The 25,603-nt window shown below is 36.0% G+C and overlaps 4 protein-coding genes across 6 annotated transcripts; all 4 read left to right on the plus strand.

Moving 5' to 3' along the window:
- The first annotated feature begins 647 nt into the window (after positions 1-647).
- LOC108811868 (protein MOR1) lies at positions 648-14,149 on the plus strand. Of its 2 annotated transcripts, none has more exons than XM_018583975.2 (52): positions 648-944; positions 1,091-1,196; positions 1,291-1,414; positions 1,951-2,030; positions 2,114-2,291; positions 2,587-2,651; positions 2,889-2,971; positions 3,066-3,151; positions 3,306-3,419; positions 3,720-3,839; positions 4,003-4,105; positions 4,271-4,407; positions 4,677-4,742; positions 4,867-4,981; positions 5,085-5,122; positions 5,372-5,443; positions 5,638-5,742; positions 5,862-5,967; positions 6,135-6,247; positions 6,354-6,441; positions 6,556-6,656; positions 6,736-6,843; positions 6,955-7,060; positions 7,145-7,224; positions 7,297-7,440; positions 7,546-7,621; positions 7,730-7,854; positions 7,947-8,057; positions 8,142-8,291; positions 8,390-8,464; positions 8,536-8,614; positions 8,700-8,803; positions 8,876-8,977; positions 9,064-9,138; positions 9,213-9,308; positions 9,388-9,489; positions 9,584-9,685; positions 9,785-9,967; positions 10,039-10,150; positions 10,386-10,462; positions 10,543-10,622; positions 10,887-10,949; positions 11,034-11,160; positions 11,330-11,452; positions 11,539-11,616; positions 11,731-11,889; positions 11,975-12,133; positions 12,389-12,486; positions 12,624-12,780; positions 12,991-13,203; positions 13,289-13,360; positions 13,451-14,149. In XM_018583975.2, the coding sequence occupies exons 1-52, from the start codon at positions 785-787 to the stop codon at positions 13,883-13,885; spliced, it is 5,931 nt and encodes a 1,976-aa protein (XP_018439477.1). In that variant the 5' UTR covers positions 648-784; the 3' UTR covers positions 13,886-14,149. The 2 variants fall into 2 exon arrangements, with proteins under 2 accessions (XP_018439477.1, XP_018439478.1); XM_018583976.2 differs by having other exon boundaries at positions 5,091-5,122.
- A 294-nt stretch (positions 14,150-14,443) lies between these two features.
- Positions 14,444-15,368, plus strand: LOC108811869 (ubiquitin-NEDD8-like protein RUB2). The gene is made up of 3 exons (XM_018583977.2): positions 14,444-14,620; positions 14,794-15,053; positions 15,131-15,368. Exons 1-3 carry the CDS (start codon positions 14,528-14,530, stop codon positions 15,243-15,245), a joined length of 468 nt encoding a protein of 155 aa, XP_018439479.1. The 5' UTR covers positions 14,444-14,527; the 3' UTR covers positions 15,246-15,368.
- A 1,269-nt stretch (positions 15,369-16,637) lies between these two features.
- LOC108809762 (protein trichome birefringence-like 43) lies at positions 16,638-18,885 on the plus strand. The gene is made up of 5 exons (XM_018581909.2): positions 16,638-16,931; positions 17,508-17,682; positions 17,801-17,976; positions 18,062-18,220; positions 18,481-18,885. Exons 1-5 carry the CDS (start codon positions 16,651-16,653, stop codon positions 18,782-18,784), a joined length of 1,095 nt encoding a protein of 364 aa, XP_018437411.1. The 5' UTR covers positions 16,638-16,650; the 3' UTR covers positions 18,785-18,885.
- Positions 18,886-21,450: 2,565 nt separating this feature from the next.
- LOC108809972 (polycomb group protein VERNALIZATION 2-like) lies at positions 21,451-25,524 on the plus strand. Of its 2 annotated transcripts, XM_018582103.2 has the most exons (15): positions 21,460-21,538; positions 21,656-21,732; positions 22,639-22,774; positions 22,926-22,981; positions 23,177-23,244; positions 23,335-23,387; positions 23,473-23,526; positions 23,610-23,672; positions 23,775-23,827; positions 23,912-24,193; positions 24,285-24,333; positions 24,424-24,507; positions 24,621-24,700; positions 24,808-24,894; positions 24,979-25,524. In XM_018582103.2, the coding sequence occupies exons 3-15, from the start codon at positions 22,670-22,672 to the stop codon at positions 25,376-25,378; spliced, it is 1,434 nt and encodes a 477-aa protein (XP_018437605.1). In that variant the 5' UTR covers positions 21,460-21,538; positions 21,656-21,732; positions 22,639-22,669; the 3' UTR covers positions 25,379-25,524. The 2 variants fall into 2 exon arrangements, with proteins under 2 accessions (XP_018437604.1, XP_018437605.1); XM_018582102.2 differs by lacking the exon at positions 21,656-21,732 and having other exon boundaries at positions 21,451-21,538.
- Positions 25,525-25,603: the final 79 nt, after the last annotated feature.

A 25,603-nucleotide genomic window follows, 5' to 3' on the forward strand; every position in this document is an offset into this window, starting at 1 on the left:
TGGGCTAGATCTTGCTGGGTCCTTGAAGTATTGATACGGGCCTGAGCAACCCATTCGAAGAAATGGTTCCAGTAGCAACTAGCAACCGAGAGTAATACAAACAGTTTTTTCTTTTTGAATTTGAAATCCAAATCTATTAAATTCTTGAGGATAATAAGTACTTTGCTACTTTTCAACATTTATAATTACACGTACCTATTAAATTATTGAGCCCATAACACGTTATTTTAGTACAATTTTGTAATCAATGATTTGTTGACAAATAATTATATTTAAAATTCTAAAACAGATAAAGCGATAACAAATTTGATAAGTTAATCAAGATTTATAAACCAATAAACCCTCTCCAGCTTATGATTTTGATTTTGTGATCTAGCTAGTGTGTTACTACTGTCTATGGCTAAAAAACTAAAATAAGTTGGTGTATTATTGTAACTATAAAAAATTTTAAATTAGTGCGGCAAAAATAGGACAACTTTGTTTTGGTTGCCTAAAATAGTGTAAAAATGCCCATATTTCCATGTGGAAAGAATACACTCGCTAAGAAGATTCAAATCAATTTCGCGTGGGTTCACTTCCAGTACCAAGTCGCGCGTGAAATGTTTTAAGAAAAAGATACACCACCGATTTAAACGTAAAAACAAAAGTCTCTCTCTCTCTCTTGACGGCACTAACAAAAACATTCTGAAAACAGAGAGAGAAAAATCTGAGGGAGACGATACGAAGAAGTCTGGTACATAGATCGGTAAGCATCGGGGGAGATTGATTGATTGATTGGAAAAAAATGGCGGAGGAAGAGAAGATACTGAAGGAGGCGAAGAAGCTTCCATGGGAGGATCGCCTCGCGCACAAGAACTGGAAAGTTAGGAATGAGGCTAACGTCGACCTAGCTTTCGTCTGTGATTCCATCACCGATCCTAAGGACCCTCGCCTCCGCGATTTCGGTGAGTTTTCCGTCGTTGCTAGGGTTTTAAAATTGTTTCGAGGCTCAGATCTGACTGTGGCGGTTCTATTAATCTCGCTGCGGATCTGAGAATGCGACTTCTCTAGAGTTGGATTTTCTGATTTGTTGTTGTTTGTTGTTTTGCAGGTCACTTGTTTAGAAAGACGGTGGCGGATTCCAATGCGCCGGTGCAAGAGAAGGCGCTTGAGGCATTGGTTGCGTTTTTGAAGGCAGCCGACGCAGACGCTGGGAGGTATGCTTTTCTGTTTAATGCTGTAGAAAAAAATAGGCAGAGCAAGTGGTTGTTTGCATGTGGATATTTTATAGCTTGTTTCTGGTTTTTGAAGGTACGCGAAGGAAGTTTGTGATGCCATTGCGGCTAAATGTCTCACGGGTAGGCCCAAGACTGTGCAGAAGGCGCAGGACGCTCTCTTGCTCTGGGTGGAGTTAGAAGCCGTTGATGTTTTTCTGGTATAACCACTCAGTCTTCGTTCTTGCAAGTTTGAAAGGTCTATCTAGTTACATAGGGGTTCACCGTCTACGTCTAGTCACAGCATTGTTTGCTGGTGTATTGAAAACTAGATAGGTGAGCTGACATAGAAATGAAAGTGCTTTATGACCTTAGAATGCAACCAGGTACGGAGTGATGTGGAATATGGCATGTTGCTCTGTTGCCCAGTTCTCTGTTGTGCTCGATCTGTTTAGAGTCATATCTCCCACAATCATAGTTTTTTCTGTTCGAAGAATGGACCTGGATACCTTCTTCACTGTTGTTTTGAAGATGCCTACTAAAGTGTTTTGTTCTAAATATTATTTCGTTCAGCACTTTTAAATTTACGGCCCGAGTATTAAGATCCCGGTTAAGGCGATAACTTCACTTTATATTCATCGTTTCAGTCATTTTGATTTTTTTTTCAAATGTCAAGAAGATATTTTCTGGGAGTTGTGTCGTATCAGGAGAACATCGTCCGTCCGTATACAAGTTAACATATTTGGTATGATTGTAGGATACATTGGAGAAAGCTATAAAGAATAAAGTTGCCAAGGCTGTGGTACCTGCAGTAGACGTTATGTTTCTAGCTCTCAGGTCTGGTTTGAAGTCCTAGTTAGTTTTCTGCACTGGTTCTTTATATCTTTGATCTGAAATAACACACTATTTTTCTATCTTAGTGAGTTTGGTTCGAAGATTATTCCACCCAAAAGGATTTTAAAGATGCTTCCTGAACTTTTCGATCATCAAGATCAGAATGTCCGTGCATCTGCCAAAGGGGTGACTATTGAGCTATGCCGTTGGATTGGAAAAGACCCTGTTAAATCTATTTTGTTTGAGAAAATGAGGGACACAATGGTAAGATTTATGTTGATCTGCACGTTTGCAGCTTAGCCATTTCGCCAAGATGATATGAACTGGATTAAATTGCTTTTGTTTGTGGAGCTGGAAATTGAAATATGAGTTTCTAGTCATAACATATAGAAGATAGTTTACAAATCAAAACAACACCCTTAGCTGAAAATCTGTTCATGATTGAAAATTTTACTTGAGATTGCCTTCTTAGAGTTATGAAAAAAAAAATCTTCTTAAGAAGTTCCTTTATCCTCTTGTGCTATAGCGCTAATATTCGATTTTATTGTTATTATGTAAGAAAAAAGAGCTGGAGGCTGAGCTTGCCAATGTGTCAGGGGGTGCTAAGCCTTCTCGAAAGATAAGGTAACTACCACATGCTACAGAAATTGTTATTTTATCCATTGTCCTAACTACCACATACTAGATCCAGTTTTATCTTTACGTAGTTTATGATTTGTGAATTTTTACAATTTGCTTTGTAAAGTTTCTGGATAATAATTTTATTATACATGAGGAGTCCTATTCGATTCATGATCAAGAAACTAATAGCATGATTTTTGAAAAGCTGGAATAAAAATATTTATGTATTTGGTTTTCAAGATCTGAACAAGACAAAGAGCCAGAGGCAGAAGCTTGTTCGGATGTGGTGGGTAATGGGCCCACTGAAGAACCTGTTGCTGATGGTAAGTAGCTTGTACTTCAGTGAATTGTTTCTTCATTAAGTAATTTTGAGAAAGCTGCTTACGTTAATTCTTTTTATCGACCCATTACTATCAGCGCCTCAGGAAATAGATGAGTATGATCTTATGGATCCTGTGGATATTTTGACTCCTTTGGAAAAGTCTGGGTTCTGGGAAGGAGTGGTGAGTTGTCGATTCTTAATGCCACATTGTCATATTTTATGCTTCATTTCTTGCGATGGTCCTCTATTGAGAGAAGTTTCTATGAGATACTAGTCACTTCCCATTTTTGATTGCATGTCACACGTTACATTAACTACGTTTGCCTCTCTTTTAGAAAGCTACAAAGTGGTTAGAACGTAAGGAGGCTGTTGCCGAGCTAACAAAGCTTGCTTCGACGAAAAAGATAGCTCCCGGTGATTTTTCAGAAATTTGTCGGACCTTAAAGAAGGTAAACTTTCCACAATAAGAACTTAAAGGCGCCATTATTTGTTCTTTTTATTTTATATATCTTTGTATGTTTAGCTCCCTTGCAGTATCTTCTGATTGGTGATGATGCATTCTGCATACATATGTGCTTATTGATTAATCTGTAGTTTGAAGTTCATGCGTTTTATTTGAACCTTCAAATTGGCAAAATGTTTGCTGATCATAGTTTTAGTGTGTAGATGCTGCTGTATTTCGAGATTTATTACTGCTAACCTATTTATACATGCGATTTGATAATATTTGTAATTGATTATAATCGCAGCTTATCACTGATGTGAACTTAGCCGTTGCAGTGGAAGCTATTCAGGCCATTGGAAATCTTGCACGTGGATTAAGAACACATTTCTCCGCTAGTTCACGGTTCATGCTACCTGTTTTACTTGTGAGTCTTGTAGAATCGTTTATCCAAAATTATTATCACAGGAAGATTGATTCAGTCTTTGGAGTATAAATGTTCTTTTCTCAGATGATAATGGGCTTAGGAATCTGACTGGTTTAGTCCAGCATTTGATCTTAAACTTGGTGACTTTTTGTTCCTTAAATAGGAAAAATTGAAAGAGAAAAAGCCAACAGTCGCAGAGGCACTTACACAGACCTTACAAGCAATGTACAAAGCCGGGTGTTTAAGTCTTGTTGACATTATAGAAGGCAAGGGTCATTTTTATCTTGGATTACTTTATGAAGCTCTAATGATTTGCTTGTGATTATCTTGTGTTGAGATACTTATATCGTTATTCAAACGTTTCGCCACCGATTTGTTTAACTTTTCTAATTTTTATCAGTTTTTTCAATTAACTTTGCTCTCCTTTGCAGATGTAAAGACGGCAGTGAAAAATAAAGTACCGCTTGTGCGTTCTTTAACTTTAAACTGGTTGACATTCTGCCTTGAAACAAGTAACAAGGCTCTTATTCTAAAGGCGCACAAAGAATATGTTCCGTTATGTATGGAGGTTAGTATTTTTGTGCCTAATGGCTCCTAAATTCACTTTCAGTTAACAGAAGCATGGTACTGTTACATAATATCAAAAAGTTGCTCAATCATAGTTATGTGCAATACAATAGCCTAGTGATGAAAGGACAAATAACGTGAGAAATGTTGCAGTATTATATTAGTTGGTGTTAGTGGGGCTAAATTTTGATCGCTGTTACCACTTTTGCGTCGAAAATAATAAATTATTTGAACTTATACTTTATTGAATGTCTGGAATTCGTAATGTAGTGTCTCAATGATGGAACTCCGGATGTGAGAGATGCAGCATTTTCGGCTTTGGCTGCAATAGCGAAGGTATAAATATTATATTGTCGATGAACAGCAGCCTATTCTCTTGATCTTCTGAATTTATGGATAAATGACACTCTTGTACTTCACGTATTTCTATTCCTTATATGTTATCTTTTGGTTATGTCAGTCTGTAGGTATGAGACCTTTGGAAAGGTCGTTGGAAAAACTTGATGATGTTAGAAGAAAGAAACTTTCAGAAATGATTGCAAGCTCTGGTGGTGAATCAGCTAGTACAAGCTCAGGTATGTAGACTCAATTCCACACAGCACACAGCTATTAAGCTGAACATCAAATTTTGTATGCGTTTACTTGCCATTCTAATTGGATGTTGTTTTCTTATAAAAGTAACAGTTCAGTCTTCAGTTGGGGGCACGGCCACAGTGGTAAGTTCCTATTCAGATCTCCAGTGTCACTTCGCACTTAGTCTGTAAATACTTTCTATTTTTCCTAATGATGGGAGAAGAGTAAGCCATCTCGGGTGTTGAGAGATAGGATGTTCGACACAGTTAGTATTAAATACCATCCTGTTTTCCGGAGATGAGTTTATGTCTTATATCCGTTCACGCAGTAGTTATTTTTTAGTCAATTATATTGACTTCTCCAAATTTATGCCACTTCAAAAATTTATGCAGAACTCAGAAGCACCTGTTGTAAGGAAATCAGCAGCAAGCATGTTGAGCGGGAAAAGACCTGCTCTTTCTGCTGTGAGTTTCTTCTTACATTTTTTTTTGCTATTATTGTTTCACCTTGCAATTTTCTGGTTGGTTTCAGTTACTTACAATACTTTTCTTTTCCTCAATGCCACCATGACTTGAAAGTTAAGCCCTGGTCTATGAGAGATTTTGTTTTATTTTGTTGTCTAATTACATTTGCTCCCATTAAATGCTGATTTTTATAGCCTGCGAGCAAGAAGGCTGGGACTGCCAAAACCGGTGGAAACAAAAAAGATGCTGCTGCTCGGAACGAAAGTTCAAAAACTGTTGAACCACCTGAAGATGTTGAGGTATATATTAGTATACTTATAAGATTAGATTCTTCTTTACAGAACCTGTTATAACAGTGACTCTGTTCGTTGATCATACTTTTATGGTGCTAACATCTAATTCTTCTTTTCAATTTTAGCCTGCTGAGATGGGTCTTGAAGAAATTGAAAACAGATTAGGTTCTCTTGTAAAAACAGAAACCATATCTCAGCTAAAGAGCTCTGTATGGAAAGAAAGACTTGAAGGTTTGTTGAATGTCTTGAGGACTCTTTTATTGATTTCTATGTTTTTTCTTATATTTTTGAGTTTTGCTCGAGTGGTTAAACTCGTTTTTACTACACATAAGATAAATCGTTTATTTGGTTTTAAGTATTTGCCAGTTCGGTGATTTTTTCATAACTTTGCCGCGCAGCAACTTTGTCTTTGAAAGAAGAGATCGAAGGACTTCAAGAACTAGACAAGTCGGTGGAGATCTTGGTTCGGTTGTTATGTGCAGTTCCTGGTTGGAATGATAAAAATGTGCAGGTGTATTTTCAACTCCCATCTAAAATCTTTTTATTTGTCCGTCTTAGAATTGTTCCCCTAAAATAATTCTGAGAAGTTCACATAAGCATATTACTTGGAAATGCAGGTTCAACAACAAGTCATTGAAATTATTACCTTCATATCTTCGACTGCGGCAAAGTTTCCTAAGAAATGTGTCGTACTTTGCATCACGGGTAAGTGTCATATAACGAAAAAGATACTTTCATTTGATGAGTGACGGCAGTTCTGTTATTTCTAAAGTATTAGTTTGTAGCTCATTTGCCCGAGTTTTCTCTACTAATTCACAGGAGCTAGTGAACGAGTTGCAGATATAAAGACGCGGGCCTCTGCTATGAAGTGTCTTACTGCTTTCTGCGAAGCAGTTGGTCCTGGATTTGTTTTTGAGAGGGTAGGTGCTGCTTTGATCAATGTTCTTTGGCTTTCAGATTAATTAGATCAGAATGATAATTATGGTCTTTTGTTTGTAGCTTTACAAAATCATGAACGGGCACAAGAACCCCAAGGTTCTTAGTGAAGGCTTGCTGTGGATGGTTTCGGCAGTTGATGACTTTGGCGTCTCACTTTTGAAACTTAAGGTTTTGAATTTTTTCTAACTTGAAGTTTCTAGCTCCCAATTTCTGGGTTAGTTAAGCTGCAGTATCTAGGTTATTTTCGTTTTGACAAAGGAATTTTTGTCTATTTGACAGGACTTAATAGATTTTTGTAAGGATGTTGGATTGCAATCTAGTGCAGCTGCCACCAGAAATGCTACAATCAAACTTTTGGGTGCTTTACACAAGTTTGTTGGTCCAGGTAGCTACAAATTCCTTATGTGTTGTGTTTGATAGAAGAACATCTCCTAATAACCAAAATAAACTGTGTTTTTTCTGTCTGCAGACATTAAAGGGTTTCTTAATGATGTCAAACCTGCATTAATCAGTGCACTTGACACTGAGTATGAGAAAAACCCTTTTGAGGTACATTTGTGTGGACTGCCTTGATTGTTCGAATTCTTGTTTTTCGTGCTGTTCTTATATTCTGCTCATCAGGGAACTGTGGCTCCAAAAAGAGTTGTTAAGACGTCAGTTTCAACACCAACCTCTGGTGGAGGACTGGATAGTTTACCTAGAGAAGATATCAGTGGCAAGATTACCCCTGAACTTGTTAAGGGCTTTGAGAGTCCTGATTGGAAGGTGAGCTACGAATTCGAATTTTCTTTTAGTACCTATCTAACAATTCTTCTGTAGATATATATTTTAAACGCTAGATATGAAAATGAGTATCTTAAACTTCTGTAGATGCGTTTGGAGTCAATCGAAGCTGTTAATAAAATTCTGGAAGAGGCTAATAAACGGATCCAGCCAACCGGAACTGGTATGAAGTCAAGATTTTTTTTCGCATTTCTCCGTTGTTTTTTGTCACTCTAAAATTAGTCATGAGTTATTGTTGTTGTCTATACCATTTTAATTTCACGTTCAATAGGAGAATTATTTGGTGGTCTACGAGGACGATTGTTGGATAGTAACAAAAATCTTGTTATGCAAACATTGACTACCATTGGAGGTGTTGCATCAGCTATGGGACCAACTGTCGAGAAGGCGAGCAAGGTTGGTGATATGTCAAGCATTGAAAATATTTTATAACCTGTAATATATCCCTGCCTACCAGTGTTACCAAATGCTTGAGTGATCTGTTTCAGGGAATTCTATCAGATGTCTTGAAATGTCTCGGTGACAACAAGAAGCACATGAGGGAATGCACCTTGGCTGCTCTGGATTTGTGGCTTGGTGCTGTGCATCTCGACAAAATGGTTTGCGATCATCTTTCCTTAGACATGTATTCTGGTTGTAAATATAATTTCGTCAACTAACAAAATTTTGCTCTGTTAATGCAGATTCCTTACGTTATAATAGCACTAACAGATGGGAAAATGGGAGCAGAAGGACGTAAAGATCTTTTTGATTGGTTGACAAAACAACTTGCTGGACTAAGTGACTTTGTGGATGCTATACATTTACTGAAACCTGCAAGCACCGCAATGACGGTAATTCATCCACTTTCGTTGCTCCTTTTAAGCTTTAACCAGTGTTACGTCCTTTTTTAAATAATTTCAATCTGTTATGCTTGTGTGAATCGTTCCAGGACAAATCCGCAGATGTGCGAAAAGCAGCCGAAGGATGCATTTCTGAGATCGTAAGAGTCAGTGGACAAGAAACGGTAGGTATACTTGGATTAGCTTGTTCTATTCGTAGCCTGAATTTCTGATTTGTTCTGTACATTTTTCTCAGCTTGAAAAGAATATTAAAAATATCCAAGGCCCAGCATTAGCGCTTGTGCTTGAAAAAGTAAGACCAGGATTTGTTCAAGGTACTTGTCCATTACCTGTTGTGAAATCAACCTGTTTTCTCCTCTTCTTTCTCGTTTTTGTTCATGCTAACGATGTCATTTTCAGAACCATTTGAATCATCAAAAGCTACGGCGGGGCCAGTGTCGAAAGGTGTTTCCAAGGTTTCAAAATCGACTTCTAATGGTACCTTGAAGCAAGGAAACAGATCTGTAAGTTTCAGTATCTGAACATATTTTTCTGTATTCAGTTCGTAACGTCTGACTAGTTTTTGTGTTTTGAAGAGAGCCTTGCCAACAAAGGGTTCTAGGCCTGATCAAATTACGTCTGTGCATGATATAGCTATCCAGTCACAGTCTTTGCTAAATACTAAGGACTCTAATAAGGTGAAATGAGTTTTCCAACGGTTTAAGATTTTCCCACAGGTTTTATTAAGGATGATAAAATATTGGTATTTGTGTTTAATCTGCAGGAGGACAGGGAGAGGCTGGTGGTTCGTAGAATTAAATTTGAGGAGCTGCGGCCAGAACAGATTCAGGATCTTGAGGTCTGTTTTCCGGAGGGATTAATTGTCTTCTGCCTTATGATCGTGTTATAACGAATGTTGGGTGGTTGGTGCAGAATGATATGATGAAATATTTTAGGGAAGACTTGCAAAAACGATTGATGAGTCCAGACTTTAAGAAACAAGTAGATGGGCTGGAAATCCTACAGAAGGTAGTAAATGCATATATCTTGAGTTCTGCTAGATTTCTTATTTATTTTTACTAATGTTTGTTTTTCCCTCTCACTGCAGGCGCTTCCATCTCTTTCGAAGGATATTATAGAAGTTCTAGATATACTTCTTCGGTGGTTTGTGTTGCAATTATGTAAATCCAACACAACTTGTCTGCTAAAGGTAATTTGTAATTATTTCTTTTGTTTTCTAGTTGCAATTTGTCACTGTTTTTAATGCATTACTAAGGGATTTCATTTACTCTGGGTAAGAATAGGTTCTTGAGTTTCTTCCAGAACTTTTCAACACATTGAAGGATGAGGAATACTGCTTGACAGAAGCGGAAGCTGCTATATTTCTGCCTTGTTTGGCAGAGAAGGTTAGGCATTGGTGTTGGCTAGTTTATTATTTATCCATTTCTTTTTCTTGTGCTTAAATGTCTTTATATTTAATTCCTGTCCTTGGTGGCTTGGTGCAGTTGGGGCATAACATTGAAAAAGTAAGAGAAAAGATGCGTGAGCTGATGAAGCAGATTATCCAGGCATATTCTGTAGCAAAGACATATCCCTATATTTTGGAAGGTTTACGTTCCAAAAACAACCGTACACGGATAGAGTGTACTGATCTTATCGGATATCTACTCGAGACTTGTGGAACTGAGGTAGTAGCGAGACTTGACAAATTATTTGATATCTCTCTTCGGTTTGAATTCTAATTTGTCTTCGTAAGCAGATAAGTGGACTACTGAAGTACTTGAATATGGTTGCAAGCTTGACAGCAGAAAGAGATGGTGAACTCAGAAAGGCTGCTTTGAACACCATGGCTACGGGTTATAAGATTCTCGGTATGGCATGAAATTCATGAGTTTTTTGAGAAGCGATAGTGTATTTTTTTCTTTCAAAATTGTCATGTCTCACGATGATTGGTGCACAATTTTACATATTGTCATTCTCTGTTCTTTTTGTTCGTGTATGTTTCATAAACATCTAGAATGAAAATCATGATTCTGAGAATTTTTGCCGATGCGCTAGAGTTTTTCTTTTTGCATTGTTTTCTCATTGTTTGGCTTGTTGTGGTAGGTGATGATATCTGGCGATATGTTGGGAAGCTTACAGAGGCTCAAAAGAGTATGCTTGATGATAGATTTAAGTGGAAAGTAAGCCCCAAATGCGAAATATTTTGTCTGCTTCCGTGTTTTGTTTGTGAGTTGTGTTTTCATCGTTTTGCCTGAATCAGGTCAAGGAAATGGAGAAAAGAAGAGAAGGTAGACCTGGGGATGCACGAGCAGCACTAAGGCGTTCTGTTAGAGATAATGGGTGCGTTAATTTGTTGAAATTTTAATTTAACCTGGCATTGCATTGCCTTTGTAGCATTAAGGCGGTCTTGTCGGCTTATTCGTACACAACATTACCGATAAGCTGAAAGTGGAGGCTATAAACATATTCTTATTACAAATCCTAATGTTGCACTTAGAGTTGCAAAAGTACTTCAATGTTTCGTCTTTTTAGCAGTCAGAAACAGAAAGGATTTTACGAAATGTTTAGTTTCTCTATTATTTATGACTTTCTGTTTGTTTCCAGACCTGAAGTGGCAGAACAAAGTGGTGACGTTTCTCAAACAGTCCCTGGTCCTTTATTTTCAAGGTAATTCTTTCAACTGGTATCTGAAAGTTCCTTCAATATATATAGATTTCTGTTGTTCGTAAACTTAATCTTTTGCCTGCCCAGGCAAAACTATGGTATTTCTGAACAAATTCCGGAGAGGAACCCAGTACCTCGGACAATCACTGGAGTTAATGGACCGGCAGACTGGAATGAGGCTCTGGACATCATTATGTTTGGCTCTCCGGAGCAGGTATACAGCGTCTGGCCTGATTTTAGTATCAATTATTGGTTTGTTATGGAATATCTTATTCAGTTTAGGGAACATTGCTTTATACATCATAGCAGTTTTTTAGTTAGTAACAGAGACATCATCCAAGTGTTGGTTTGGTCTTTTATTTTCGTTTTTCTTTATGTGGCAGTCGGTTGAAGGGATGAAAGTTGTGTGTCATGAGTTGGCACAGGCTTCTAATGATCCAGAAGAGAGTGCAATTGATGAACTTGTGAAGGATGCAGATGGGCTTGTTTCATGCTTAGCAAATAAGGTTTGCCTGATAAACTTTCTTTTACACTTCCATTTGTCATGCAGATTGACCAAAATTCATATATTATTTATTTATTTTTTTGCTAGGTTGCCAAGACATTTGATGTCAGCTTAAAGGGAGCTTCATCGAGGTCTTGCAAATATGTTTTGAACACACTTATGCAGGTAACAGCATAAGTGAATTGGTTTTTTAAAAGTGATGCTGCTTTTCTTCATCAGCTGTGTAGCCACTGAGGTTTGTTTATGAAGCTCACAACTCACAAGAATGTATTACTGCAGACATTCCAAAATAAAAAACTTGCGCATGCAGTCAAAGAAGGGACTCTGGAAAGCCTTATAACAGAGCTCTTGCTTTGGCTTCTGGATGAAAGAGTTCCACGCATGGAAGATGGCAGCCAGCTCCTGAAAGCTCTGAATGTTTTGATGCTTAAAATCCTGGTTAGATATTCCTCTCAATGCTAAGGGTTTTCTTCATTTGTGACTATGAAGTTCTCTGATGTTCTCTTTTTACTACTATATTCAGGATAATGCAGATCGGACGTCATCGTTTGTGGTCCTTATTAGCTTGCTACATCCTCTAGATCCATCTAGATGGCCTTCACCTGCTACGGCTGAAGTTTATGCTGTCCGGAATCAGAAATTCTCTGATTTGGTTGTCAAATGCCTAATTAAACTTACCAAGGTAAAATTTCCCATGAAAGTTATTTTAGGACAATCATTGTTGGCATAACTTACGTAGCTGTTAAGTACCAGCCCTGCTGTTATTTTGGAAATAATTTGAGTTCTTACTTGCTACGATCACAGTATCATATACTTTTTGGTATTGTATATCTGATGCATCAATGCGGATCTTTAGGAGGAAGCTAATTAACCGATCAAAAGATATGCATCATATAGTTTGGTATTGCATATCTGATATATGCTTGTCCATGTTCAGCTCCTTCAAAGCACCATATATGAAGTTGAACTTGATCGACTTCTTCAGAGCATCCATGTATATCTGCAAGAGCTGGGGATGGAGGAGATACGCAGGAGGTACAGCACCTTAAATGCATTCTTAATTTCTTTTGCAAAATTTTAGTCTGATTATGATGTGGAGGTTACTCAACCTTATCAACCCATTTTTATTGAAAACGCATTTTTATTTTGTTCTCTGTTGATCCAATGAGAAGAGCTGGAGCAGATGATAAACCTCTGAGGATGGTGAAAACTGTTCTACATGAACTTGTTAAGCTCCGGGGAGCTGCAATAAAGGGTCACTTGTCTCTTATCCCTATTGACATGAGACCACAACCCATCATTCTCGCTTATATCGATCTGAACCTTGAGGTAAACTCGCAACCTTAGCTTCTGTTCAGAGTCCTTGGTAAATGTGCTTGAGATGGTGAATGCGAAAATATCATATATCCTGAATTCCTTAATGCAATAGCACATCGCAAAGAAGCACTTTCATTTTGCATGTGGATGTTACTGGTTTCAGAAAAACTCAGATGGCATCGACAGTAACTATTGTAAATGCTTTCCGTTTGTTGCGTACAGACTTTAGCTGCAGCAAGAATGTTAACTTCAACAGGACCTGTGGGCCAAACCCATTGGACAGATTCAACAGCTAACAATCCCTCACCTCCCGCTAACTCTGCTGATGTTCAGTTGAAGCAAGAGCTCGGGGCAATTTTCAAGAAAATCGGTGATAAACAAACTTCCACCATTGGTCTTTACGATCTCTACCACATCACTAAGTCGTATCCAAAGGTAGTGTATATGGCCTTTCAATTTCAAGTGTCTGTTCATCAACACACGGATTGCATAGATGAGAACTCATGTCAATGCCTTGTAGGTTGATATATTTTCCCAACTTCAAAATGCAAGCGAAGCATTTCGTACTTATATCAGAGACGGTTTGGCTCAGGTCTGTAACAAATCTCCTAATAGCTTCGACAAGCATGAGCTCGCTCGAGTGTATTGTTTGTGTATTGAAGATTTGAATTCGGTTTTGTAGGTGGAGAAGAATGCAGCTGCAGGAAGAACGCCTTCTAGCCTACCGTTGTCGACTCCTCCCCCTTCTTCCTTATCCCTTCCATCTCCCGACATCCCTTCCTTAGACGTGAAGCCTCTGATGAACCCTAAATCTGATTCATACGCTGACGACATGCGAGGCAGTAATATCAATCCTGGGACACTAGATGCAATCAGAGAAAGGATGAGGACCATGCAACTGGCTACATCAGGAAACGTAGAGTCAGTAAGCAAACCGCTGATGCCAACAAGCGATAACGTACCAATGGACGAACAGAACATTCCACCGAGCCAAATGGGAGCAGAGACTCCACACCCACACCCACAGCAAGTGGTTCTGCCAATGGATGAGAAAGCTTTGTCGGGTCTCCAGGCACGAATGGAGAGGCTGAAAGGTGGCTCACTCGAACATATGTAGTGAAGAAGTCTTAAGTGCTTGGGAGTCATTTTTGTTATTGTCTCATCTAGTGATAGTAGTAAAGTATCTTTTTCCCATATACACATGTATATGTAAGAGAAGAAATATTTATGGGGAAGATGTGATATTGTATTCCATGGAGTTAGTATAGCGGTGAGAAATGATGCATGTGTGGGTAAAAGATTCTTTTAAGATGAGGCGATGTATGATTCCCTTCCTATGTTTACAGATTTGTATTTTCACGTGGAGTGATTGTTTTCATGATTTTTCTATCCCCTAACATATATTTCCAAGCAAATTGATGATAATTTTCTCATGAAAAATCTCTCTATTAGGTCGTTAAACATCCACCTGAGGCTTTATTACAAACATTTTGATATATTGACAATGGATACGAATGGTTTCAGATTCTGACAAGTATTACGAGGCTGAAGGTGGAAAGAAAGGTGGATAAATGATAAGAAATAATAAACATAACTGGGCCTAGTACAAAGTCAGAAGAACAAAGGCTTAGCGTAGCCTTAACGCTTAACCAGAGACCGACCAAGTGAAGAATATATATATACGATCACGCAGCACGCTCGAGAGATAAAAGAGGAGACGAAGATTTGCTAACACTCAGGGGCAAAAAGAGAGAAAAAGATGCAGATCTTCGTGAAAACCCTCACCGGAAAAACGATAACCCTAGAGGTGGAGAGCAGCGACACCATCGACAATGTCAAAGCCAAAATCCAGGTTCCAATTTTAGGGCTCCTTAGTTCGTTTCAATTACGAAGCTCTTGTTTTTTTTTTTGCTAATCGATCTGTAGTTATTTGATCTGAATTGCCTGAGAAACTAAACCACTAAGATCAACAAATATTCGTGTATTGAAGCTAAACTCTACTCTGCTTATGTAACTTTGAAACAGGACAAAGAAGGTATACCACCAGACCAACAAAGGCTCATCTTCGCCGGGAAGCAGCTTGAAGACGGCCGAACCCTAGCCGATTACAACATCCAGAAAGAGTCTACTCTCCACCTCGTCTTGAGGCTCAGAGGTGGCACCATGATCAAGGTCAAGACCCTCACCGGCAAAGAAATCGAGATTGATATCGAACCAACCGACACTATTGACCGTATCAAGGAACGTGTCGAAGAGAAAGAAGGCATCCCTCCCGTCCAACAAAGGTCTTTTTTTTAAAAGATCACTTTATGTTGTTGTCTCGTGTGTTACTTGTTGGATTTTTAAAGTTTTTTGTTTGCAGGCTTATCTATGCAGGGAAGCAGCTTGCTGATGACAAAACTGCCAAAGACTACAACATAGAGGGTGGCTCTGTTCTTCATTTGGTTCTTGCTCTTAGGGGTGGTGGTTGTGTTTGAAATCAAAACATGTATCTTTCTCTTCTTATCTATATTTGAAATATTTATCATCTTTTCTCTGATTGTGTTTTGGACTTCATATGAACCCCCTGATTTGATATGATGATATTGGCATGTTGGTTATATATTGTCTCCTGGATAATGCATCTATCATTGAATAAATTACACTTCTATTATCTGAAAGAATTATGGATTAGGCATAACAAAAGAAAAGCCACATGAAATGTTTTTTGAAAAAACTTTGGACTATCACATTCGAAAAGCATTAGCCTCTCATAGTTTTCTCCATCATAAGTAGCGATAGAGGCGACATGAAATACAGTCGTTAATAAGTAGATATAAGGGGATAGGTGCTCATACAAGCAAAACAGACTAATCCATATAGAGATAGAGGATCATACAAGCAAACAAGACTTTGATCTCTGCATATATGGAATGGGAATTGGACGGGGGATGAGACTTTGGTGCTTGCCTAGAAGACTTCAATCATATTTATTAACCTTTTTTTTTTAATTAAGAGATAACAGGTGATCATATTTAGATACCATGGGTATCTAAAAATAATTTAACTTATTAGATGGATCTAAAAGTATTAAAAGTATTAATCGGGTTGACTTGACTCGGCCCATTCCAAACCTGCAAAGTCATTGATATTTAAATATGCAAAAAATCATATTATAATTAGTTAAACTTGTAGAATGATTTTTTGTTTTGTTTTTTAATTTACAGAATAATGTTTGAAACAAAACTAAGTGTATTGGTTGGATTGTAGTTGCAAGCTATTTGATGTAGAATTTGAACTATACACCCCTTTTTGTAATTGTATATTTTGTAGATTTGTTACTATTTAAAAAAAAAAACTATTTCTACAACTATATTTGTTTCCCTGCATGTTAAAGTTAAAGATTTAGCAACAAGATTTCTGTAGCTAGCGATGGCAATTCCTATAGGTAAGCTTTTATTATAGTTTCAAAATTAATGTAAAACATAATTAATAATTTAAAGATTGTAAATAATTAAACATAAATTGTAATAAAGACCATATCAATTTTCATATAGTTGAAAAAGAAAACTTCTATATATTAGTAGACAGATATATAACTTCCATATAAGTTATTTAAGACCTTTATATCTCCAAGACTAAATCCAACATAAAATGGAAAGTGGTTTAATCCATTTCCTTTAAAATAACATATCATTTAAGGAAATATATAGAAAATATATCTATAATTCAGGAACAAAATCCCAAAATCCCCAATTATATAAATTTCCATATATGTCACACCTAATTTTGATGTATAAAAAAAGAACCAACGCAACCAAGAAAAATAAAATATCTAATTATAATCACACAATTCTTCCTCCTCAACAACCCAAAACATTGATAACCTCTGTGAGTTTTGCAATGATGAGAGGTGCTGCTTCGGCCGGAGTAGTAGCAGTCATGTTAATGATGCTAGTGGTATTGAACCAATTAGAGAGTGCTACTGCTAATGATTCATTATCATCAAACAAAAGTCACTGTAATATTTATAGAGGAAGTTGGGTCTACGACAATGCTTACCCTCTATATGATTCCAACTCTTGCCCTTTCATTGAGAGACAGTTTAACTGCAAGTCTAATGGTCGCCCCGACAGAGATTACCTCAAGTATCGTTGGCAGCCATCCGGTTGCAATATCCCAAGGTAACTCCTCTTCTTTATACTTTCACAACGTTATCGATACCTAAATCTAGTGAGCTTTTAAACATGTAACGATTTGCGGAACCATTAGTATTGTTTCAAAAAATTTCTTGATTCTCAAATTGCCTTTATTATTTCTTGAGGGGATTCATATGTTTTTATTCTCAAACCTTCAATTATGATGCATTGTCATATATAATTTTATCTAGGATGTATATTGTCACACATGCATGGGTTCTCGGTAGATATATGTGTCTAGAATTAAGCAGAATCAAAGACGTATCTTTTTTTTTTAACACAGTTTTTTGGAAGACGTATCTACTATCAAGTTGTCTGGTAGATAAATAGTTACTTTCATTAAAAACAGAATTTCATGCATATGATAGTAATGTTCTTTTGTAATGTAGAAGATGTTATAATCTAAAACTATCAGAACGATAAATTAATGCATAAGGCTAATCAACCGTAAGAGTGGACAGACTAAATAATGTCTTTTTCTTTTCTTTCTATGACCGTTCCTAGAAATTAAAAAATCGAGTAAAATTTATTATTTTGATGAACGTGTATCTTGACGTGCAGATTCAACGGCTTAGATTTTCTTGAAAGATTGAAAGGGAAGAAACTCATGTTCGTAGGAGATTCACTGAGTCTAAACCAATGGCAGTCTCTTACGTGTTTGCTCCACAACGCCTCACCAAAAGCTAAATTCAATATGACTCGTTCCCCTTCTGGCCTATCCGACTTCTCCTTCCCCGTAGCGTTCTAACTCCATTTCCATTACATTATTTTTTTGCTCACAAGGTGTCGGTCCTGTTCAATCTGGTTTAGATTAATTCTGGTTCTGTTTGTGTATAAATTGCATGCAAATACAGGCTTACAATGCAACGATCATGTTCTCAAGAAACGCGTTTCTGGTGGATATAGTCGGAGCTCCACCAAAGCGAGTGATGAAGCTCGACTCGATCTCGACCGGTTCGCTGTGGAAAACCGCAGACGTTTTGGTCTTCAACTCTTGGCATTGGTGGCTTCACACCGGCCGTAAACAACCGTAATCTTTCATTTATCGAACATTTTGTATATTTTCGAGGATGTAGAGATTAGTATAACACTAATGTAATTATTTCGGGATGTAGGTGGGACGCAGTTGAGTATGGAAATGTAACGGTTCGAGACATGGACCGATTAGTGGCGTATGAGAAAGCCATTAGGACTTGGGCTATGTGGATCGATCGAAACATTGATCATTCTAAAACTAAAGTCTTTTTCCAAGGTGTCTCTCCTGACCATGCCCAGTAAGTTCCTTCTTTATATAGCTCTATTTTTATCTATTCCATATATATATACTGGAAGTCATCAACGATAACGCTGACATCAACTATAAAGATTAAAGAATTTTTGGATATAAGACTAGAATTCTAGACTGTGTTTTGCTTAGAAATTGCGTGGTTACACAAAACAGTTATATAAATATACTTTTTAGGCTGTTACATAACTACTTTAATAGACTTTGAAATAGTTTGAAATTAGATTATCTACACTGCTGATATTACAGGTCAAACGATTGGTCGAATCAAGGTGGTAATGGCAGCTGCATTGGAGAAACAAAGCCAGTTATGGGATCAAACTATCGGGCAGGGCCACACCCAGCGGAGATGGTGGTGGAGAAAGTTATCAAGACCATGAAGAATCCGGCACGGTTATTGGACGTGACACTAATGTCTCAATTAAGGAAAGATGGACATCCTTCGGTCTATGGGTTCGGTGGTCACACGACCCCGGATTGTAGCCACTGGTGTCTTGCTGGAGTTCCGGATAGCTGGAACCAGATATTGTACTCTGAGTTGTTTCATTCTTGATTCCTGATGGATATAAGGAGTCATGAACCTAGCTCAATTCACAATATATAATGTATGCGGCTTGGTTATTTTGAATGAATTATGTCTCAAGTCTTTGATTGAAACCATCTCTAATGTATTCCCTTATTTTTATTTATAGAATAGAGTACTTCTAAATTGGAGATGGGTTTCTCTCCAATGTATTTATCTATTTTTGTTTCTATAAAAGAATATTCTCATAAGATTATATTTTAGTTTTACAATAAACACTTTTTATTTATAAAAAAATTGATAACTAACCATATTTACTTTTAGTTTTTAAAAGATTTTCATTAAATTATGAACTTTTAAACTAAAGTTTATTAAAAGACTATTGTGCAAATAAAAATGTAATTCTATTCTTACAAAAACTATATTTCTCTATAATAATATTAATTTTGGTTAAAACAATATTATAAGTTCTCCATGTAAGAATTCAGATCATTTTCAATATATATTGTCCATACTATTATTCTCTTTTATTATTTTTAGCATCTCTTATAAATTAGGAACAATTCAATCATTTTAATAAAAATAATAGTAATATTTTCATCATAACATGAAATGAGAGAATATGTTTTGAAGGAAAATAATTAGTAACATGAGCTGCGATGGGACCATGAGCTTTCCTACCCCTATTTCTCTAGAACCAATCTCATATGGACTCGGTAGAGCTCTTATGTCCTTATTTCATAATTCCTTTTTTAATCAAAACCCAAAATTCCAAATCAAATCTTTCCCTTTCATCAAAACTAAACCCTACCCCCTCTATGGATTAGTGAACCCTTGGGTAAAGATTTAAATTCTATACATTTCAAATTTGGAAAAAAAAGTTTTTAGAATCGTTTTTAATCACATTTTGATGATTTTCGTGAAATTTTGGAAAATCATTTTTTGATTTTTGAAATATTTTATCAAATTCTATAAATCAAATAAAAATATTCACGTTTCCAGTTTAATTTTATGATTTTTCATTTGCCATATAAAATTAAAAGAAAAATCGAGCCCATTAAAAATTACACTATGAGATATAAAGGCATTGGAACAATTGTTCCGCTGCGATGTGTACATATTATTAACCAGGATGCTAGAGAAGCGTGTATGGTTAATCAAAGTGTTCTTTAAGCCTTCAAAAATGGCATGTGGATTGACTTCTGTTTTGCATCAGATAGTTATGATGTTGAAGCAGTCCTGACCGAGGAGACTGAATAGCCGTGAAAACAGGCTGAGCGGCTCTTCGTTGTGCATCACTTGATTAGCCACAGCCGTTTTTCTTGTTGTTGTTCCTGTTATGTGGGTAGTTTTATATAATGATATTTTTATAAATTTTTGGACCCTAAATCTTAAGGAAATTAAAAGAATTTTTTTAGGACCATGTACTTAAGCACTCCTCGCACACCTCTAAAGCCAGTCCTGCTTGTGCTTAGCCTAGTGATTTTAATGTCACTATATGAAAGTTGCTGAATGCTGAACATCTAACTACTATTCTCTCATGGTTGCTATTAATGTGGTTTTCATTATTTTTTTTATTATTTCTTCGCAATTGATTGGAACATGTCATAGTCCCTCTTATTAAGTTTATTTTAATTCGGTAGTCAAACGTATATGTATAGGTGGCCAGTAATCTGCACTTAGTTTTTGTTCCATCCTTTAGACAGACCACAGAAGCATGAATTTCAAAGCAAACAAGTGTTCAAATCATTTCCTCCTAACATTTATGCTTGATGAATGCATTTGTAAGGAGTTTTTGTTTAGTTTTCTACTGTTGGAGCTTTTATTTTATAACGTTTATTTTTAATTCTTAACTTTAAATGAGAAATGATAAGTCAAACTTTTTTGAATGAATTTTAAATTATATTCATTAAAAAATCTTTTTGGTATATCAAGTGCAGCATTGTTTGAAAATAAAACTGAGCTCTACTGTGATAAACTGAGCTCAAGTTGAATGGTAAGTCAAACTTGGTTTCAGTGTTTACGTATTAAAGCAAAATCTTAAAACAGTTGATCAGAAGATATGAGTAGGCTTTTGTATTATTGGAAAAAATAGAATTTTATTTAACTTGAGCAATAAAAAATTGGGGTTAACCAGTTAGGAGGGTAAATACAATTTGATGACCATATTTTTGCAGCATATATGCAGCACTCGTCTAACAAAACTAAAACCGCGAATGTTGAAGCTGTATTTTCTAGTTCTTGATATATTCGACCAAATTTTGGTAGTTCAATAGACAAAATCAGAATTAAATTTAATTCATTTAATATTTATTGGGATAATATCTTACACTTTACTCTTTATTTTTCTGAAGCAATGTTTGGAGTATTTGTTTTTAAGAACATTTTATTTAATTCAAACTGCTGTAGTTATTTTTAATTTGAATTAGTTTTTACAAAGTATGGGATTTATTTTATTAAACCAAATATTTTAATTCGATATATCATAATTTAGTTAATAGTAATATATTAAAAATTAAGTCTGAATTCGGGAAGCTTGATTTTAAGACCGACTCTTTGTTCTATATAATTCTAATGGATTTATATTGGGCCAAGATTAATATTTAATTATAAAATTAAGGTCCAAACACATAGTGATATAGGGTTTAGGTATGTCATTATGTCCTATAAATATCATCTATTGATATGCAAAATCCGCCGCACCAAGTCTTTTTAGCGGATAAGAAAAGATTTCAATCTTTTTGGTTCGTGTGGTAGACTGCTCTTAACTGTACAGAAAAATCGGTAAGTAAATCAAATCTCTGTTTTATATATTTGTTTTAATGGATTCATATTTTATGCAGATTAAATCCGTATGAACAGTTATTATTTTGTTTTCGATTGTTTTATATCAATTTCAAGAAGAAAAAAGCGGATAGGAAAATATCTCAATTTTTTTGTTCGTATGATAGACTGTTCTTAACTGTGCAGAAAAATCGGTAAGTAAATTAAATCTCTGTGTTATATATTTGTTTTAATGGATACATATTTTATGCAGATTAAAACCGTATAAACAGTTTTTATGTTATATCAATTTCAAGAAAAAGAACCCATTAAAGATTGCATGTTTAGGTTTAGAAAATGGTTTGTCAACATGTATGAATCTCAACAATATGTCTCTCTTTTTCTCCATTATCTGACTTTGCAAGTAATTCATATCATTAAGAGTTATATATCTTATTTTGTATAGGTATTTTTGCCTATTAGTTTTTTGCAATGTATTGAAAACCAGATCGGACATTGATTCGGTATTGTAGTTGGGTCAATAGTTGGACCGATCCAATCGGTTTAACCAGATTTTAAATTTTAATCTAATTGTAAACTAAGTAACTACATATATGTATAATCATTTTGATAAAACTTTATATATCATGTTAAAAATCTAAAAAATGATATGAAAATAAAATTAAAACATCAAATAATATAGAATATGATGAAAACTAATTTATTTAGACAAATATTTAAAAACACTATGATTTTTTCATGAAATCATTTTATGATTTGCAATTTTTTATTTTTTAACTTGAATTTAAAAAAACCGGGTTTTAATATCGAACTGGATCACCGGTTTTACCAAGTTTAACCTGTTTTTTTTACTGGGTTTACCAGTTTAACTTAAATCCGAGTTTTTTGGTTTACAAATATATTCTTTGTTTATCAGTTTGTAAGATCCCATTTCGTCTATGTTAACAAATTCTACGGTGTTTTACATTTGGGAACATACATCGGTCATTGCACTATTCTTTCTTTTTTTTTGTAAACGTCATTGCACTATTTTTTCCTCTATTTATGTTGTGTTCAGAAAAAAATGTATTTTGATGATTCGTTTTTTTGCTGCTAAATAGCTTGTGTGGCAGTTTGAAACTGATCAAGTAGATGGCTGGCGTTAGACCCTTAACGGAGGAGGAAAAGGAACTTATATCATTATTTGGCAAACCTGATACCGTATACTATTATCTTCAAGCTTTCACACGAGACAGGGTATGCATTCTCTTTCTCTCTTTTTATTTTCCTTATAACATTTTTATTGTTTCTGGTTAAGAAGTTAGAACCACTTTATTGAACAGTGGAAGTAAGTTTGTTATCGTATCTACAAGGTTTTCTAATTACTATTTTGTATTTTGTCATGCAGCCACGTTTGCTTCCAAGATGTTTGAGCTACAAAATACAAGCGAGGAAAAATAAGATGTATGAATATCTTCTATGATATTAGGTTATCACTATTCTAAAATGTTATACATGTTTGGTTTCTTTTCATGAAGTCTCGATTTTCTAGCAAAAAAAAAACTTTATTATGTTGTGGCATTTTAGATCTTTTCTCTTCTATTTCTTAGATAAAATGAATGGCTCTTCTTTTCTCATGGCACACTTTTATTTTTTTAGGGCAAATCCAGGTGGAGTATCAATTTTTAACTTTATGAATTGTAATAACATAATACTGAAATCCCAAGGTGAGTCTTTACCTTGTTATTTCGCTTCAGAACCTGTTTTGTTTTCTTCTAACAGTTGTATTAATTACTAACACTCTTTTTAAAATGTAGTTGTGAAAAAGACTTCTTGCCCATTTTGCCCAATGAAATGTGGAAGCCTCAAGGTAGGCCCTAGAGGCCTAGAACCAAGCTTTCTAATATCTTTCATTTAAAAACAATAAGGATCTGAAAATTTCATGCTATGTGCAGGGCGTGAAACATCATTTGACATCATCGCATGATTTATATGACTTTAACTTTCGGGTACGTTGTATTTTTAAGGATACTCATAACTAATTTCAAATTTTCTTGTTATATAACAATACAAGTACTCTTGCATGTTTTAGTTGTCGGAGAATGGTCATCGGAATTTTGATGTGTCCGTGAAACCTGATGCATTCGAAAATGGGGTTAGTATATATGAAACTTGAAACACACGCAACATTTTAAGTGGGTCCAAAACATTTTATGTAATGATTATGAACTCAACCATATTTTTTAATACATAACAGATACTATATAATGATTTAGAGAGGCACCATCTTGTTAATTACACCTGTTATCGGTAAGATTTTAAACTATTTACTCTACTTCTTAGCTATGATTCATCATCATCTTCTTAGAGCTAGTCAAACCATAATTCATGCAGCTTGAAATCCCGTATGCGAGGCCAAGTATATGGTCCTAAGCGACGTAAATTTTGTGAGATTTTTGAGAAGTATTCAGACGAAGTCCCTCGTGACAAAGCAAATGATCAATTGCCTCAAGAGAACGGTAATATCTCATCCTCCCTAGCAATAACTCGCTTGTCGGAAGAGACTAGCGACATTCAGACGATAACTCAACCAGAAATAGGTCAGTGTCCTAAAGCTAAGGGGCCTCGTGCTACTGGGAGAAAAAAGTTAAATCCAGAGCGGGTCCAGGCTGAAAGGTTATGATGTTCTTTGTGTTACTTTGTTTCTACAGAATCTTTGTCCTTATAATTTTACTAACTACTATTATTATACATTGTTAATTTCCAGTACCGATCTTCTTAGGAGTCGGCAGTACTATCACTCTAAAACATTACAGGTGGTTCAGTTTCCTACATAATCTTGATTTTCTTGAAACCATGCTGTCTAATTGTTTCGTTATACTAACTAAATAAGTTGCACTTTGAAGCCAATGACTCTGGAAGAAGTACTGTCTGATGCGGACAGTGATGATGAACAAGATGAAGAATTCAAAGATTTTCTAGAACGCCTGGTATTTCATTGTTCTTGTTTTTTTTTTTTCATTTTCATTGATTTGTTATGAAAGAGCATATAGCTTACACCAGAGGCATTTTGTGTTCTTCTTTTTTTTTCTCAATTTCACAGAAACTTGATCGGTTGGAGGATGCGACCGATGATGAGAAGAGATTTATGTGGCTTTGGAACACATTCATGAGAAAGCAAAAGTAGGAATATGATTCTACTTGCATCTTATGTTTTAAGAAAGGGTTGAGATAAAGAGCGACCCACCACTAATCTCACTGTTGTTATGCCATGATTACTTTTTGGGCAGTGTGTTCGTGGAAAGACATATGCATTGGGCATGTGAAGAGTTCGTAAAAGTTCATGCGAAAGAGCTGATCACTCCTCAACTTATCTGGTTATAATCTTTTATCAACTCATCATATGATGCCAAAATGGACTATCACGGTGTTTGATTATATTTGTTGATGCCTCTGAGCAGGCTCTGGAGACTGTTTGCAATTGATATACTGTGTTTAAGATACGGTCTGATAAACGCCAAGACCATGGACAAATGCAGTATCATCCTCCAGAAAGCACAGGAAGAAAAAGAAGCACCAGAAGAAGCGGCGAGAGCAGCAGAACTGGAGGCAGCAGCAGACGCGGAGGCAGCAGAAGAAGAAGCGGAGGCAGCAGAGGCGGCAAAAGCGGCAGCAGCCGCGGCAAAAGCAGCAGCAGCAGCGGCAAAAGCCGCAGCAGCAGCAGCATCCGCCTGTAAAGCCACAAGAAGAAGCACGAGAACACAGAACAAGAAGAAGAAACAAGAAGCAGCAGCCACCTCTAAAGCTAATTCTAATGGCAACGAGCCACAACCTATGGAACTTGATGAAGAAGAACATTAGCCATGGTGAGCGTCAGAGGATTCTTCTTTCTGAACTGAGAGATCATAACTATTTTAAAATTCAGATACCATTTCCTTCTTTTCAAATTATGTCAAGTAAACTTTTACTTTAATCTTTAATAATCTCAAGGGGTTACAAACTCAAAAGACAGATTATGATACTTGAAGAGGAGATTAATTCATGTTTTTTTTATCATCAAAGGTTAATGAGGAACAAGTTAGTATT

Source organism: Raphanus sativus, chromosome 6 (genome assembly GCF_000801105.2).
Source record: "Raphanus sativus cultivar WK10039 chromosome 6, ASM80110v3, whole genome shotgun sequence".
Classification (NCBI taxonomy): domain Eukaryota; kingdom Viridiplantae; phylum Streptophyta; class Magnoliopsida; order Brassicales; family Brassicaceae; genus Raphanus; species Raphanus sativus.

What these genes read in the sequence shown, in the direction of transcription:
- LOC108811868 (XM_018583975.2), top strand. Translation starts at nt 785, where the DNA reads ATGGCGGAGGAAGAGAAGATACTGAAGGAGGCGAAGAAGCTTCCATGG. An exon ending in CCCTCGCCTCCGCGATTTCG is followed by an intron (nt 945 to 1,090) that starts GTGAGTTTTCCG and finishes GTTGTTTTGCAG; the next exon opens with GTCACTTGTTTAGAAAGACG. An exon ending in TTTGTCGGACCTTAAAGAAG is followed by an intron (nt 3,420 to 3,719) that starts GTAAACTTTCCA and finishes TTATAATCGCAG; the next exon opens with CTTATCACTGATGTGAACTT.
- LOC108809972 (XM_018582102.2), top strand. Translation starts at nt 22,670, where the DNA reads ATGGCTGGCGTTAGACCCTTAACGGAGGAGGAAAAGGAACTTATATCA. An exon ending in TGAAATGTGGAAGCCTCAAG is followed by an intron (nt 23,388 to 23,472) that starts GTAGGCCCTAGA and finishes TGCTATGTGCAG; the next exon opens with GGCGTGAAACATCATTTGAC. An exon ending in GAGCGGGTCCAGGCTGAAAG is followed by an intron (nt 24,194 to 24,284) that starts GTTATGATGTTC and finishes GTTAATTTCCAG; the next exon opens with TACCGATCTTCTTAGGAGTC.
- LOC108811869 (XM_018583977.2), top strand. Translation starts at nt 14,528, where the DNA reads ATGCAGATCTTCGTGAAAACCCTCACCGGAAAAACGATAACCCTAGAG. An exon ending in ATGTCAAAGCCAAAATCCAG is followed by an intron (nt 14,621 to 14,793) that starts GTTCCAATTTTA and finishes ACTTTGAAACAG; the next exon opens with GACAAAGAAGGTATACCACC. An exon ending in ATCCCTCCCGTCCAACAAAG is followed by an intron (nt 15,054 to 15,130) that starts GTCTTTTTTTTA and finishes TTTTGTTTGCAG; the next exon opens with GCTTATCTATGCAGGGAAGC.
- LOC108809762 (XM_018581909.2), top strand. Translation starts at nt 16,651, where the DNA reads ATGATGAGAGGTGCTGCTTCGGCCGGAGTAGTAGCAGTCATGTTAATG. An exon ending in CACACCGGCCGTAAACAACC is followed by an intron (nt 17,977 to 18,061) that starts GTAATCTTTCAT and finishes TTCGGGATGTAG; the next exon opens with GTGGGACGCAGTTGAGTATG. An exon ending in GTCTCTCCTGACCATGCCCA is followed by an intron (nt 18,221 to 18,480) that starts GTAAGTTCCTTC and finishes CTGATATTACAG; the next exon opens with GTCAAACGATTGGTCGAATC.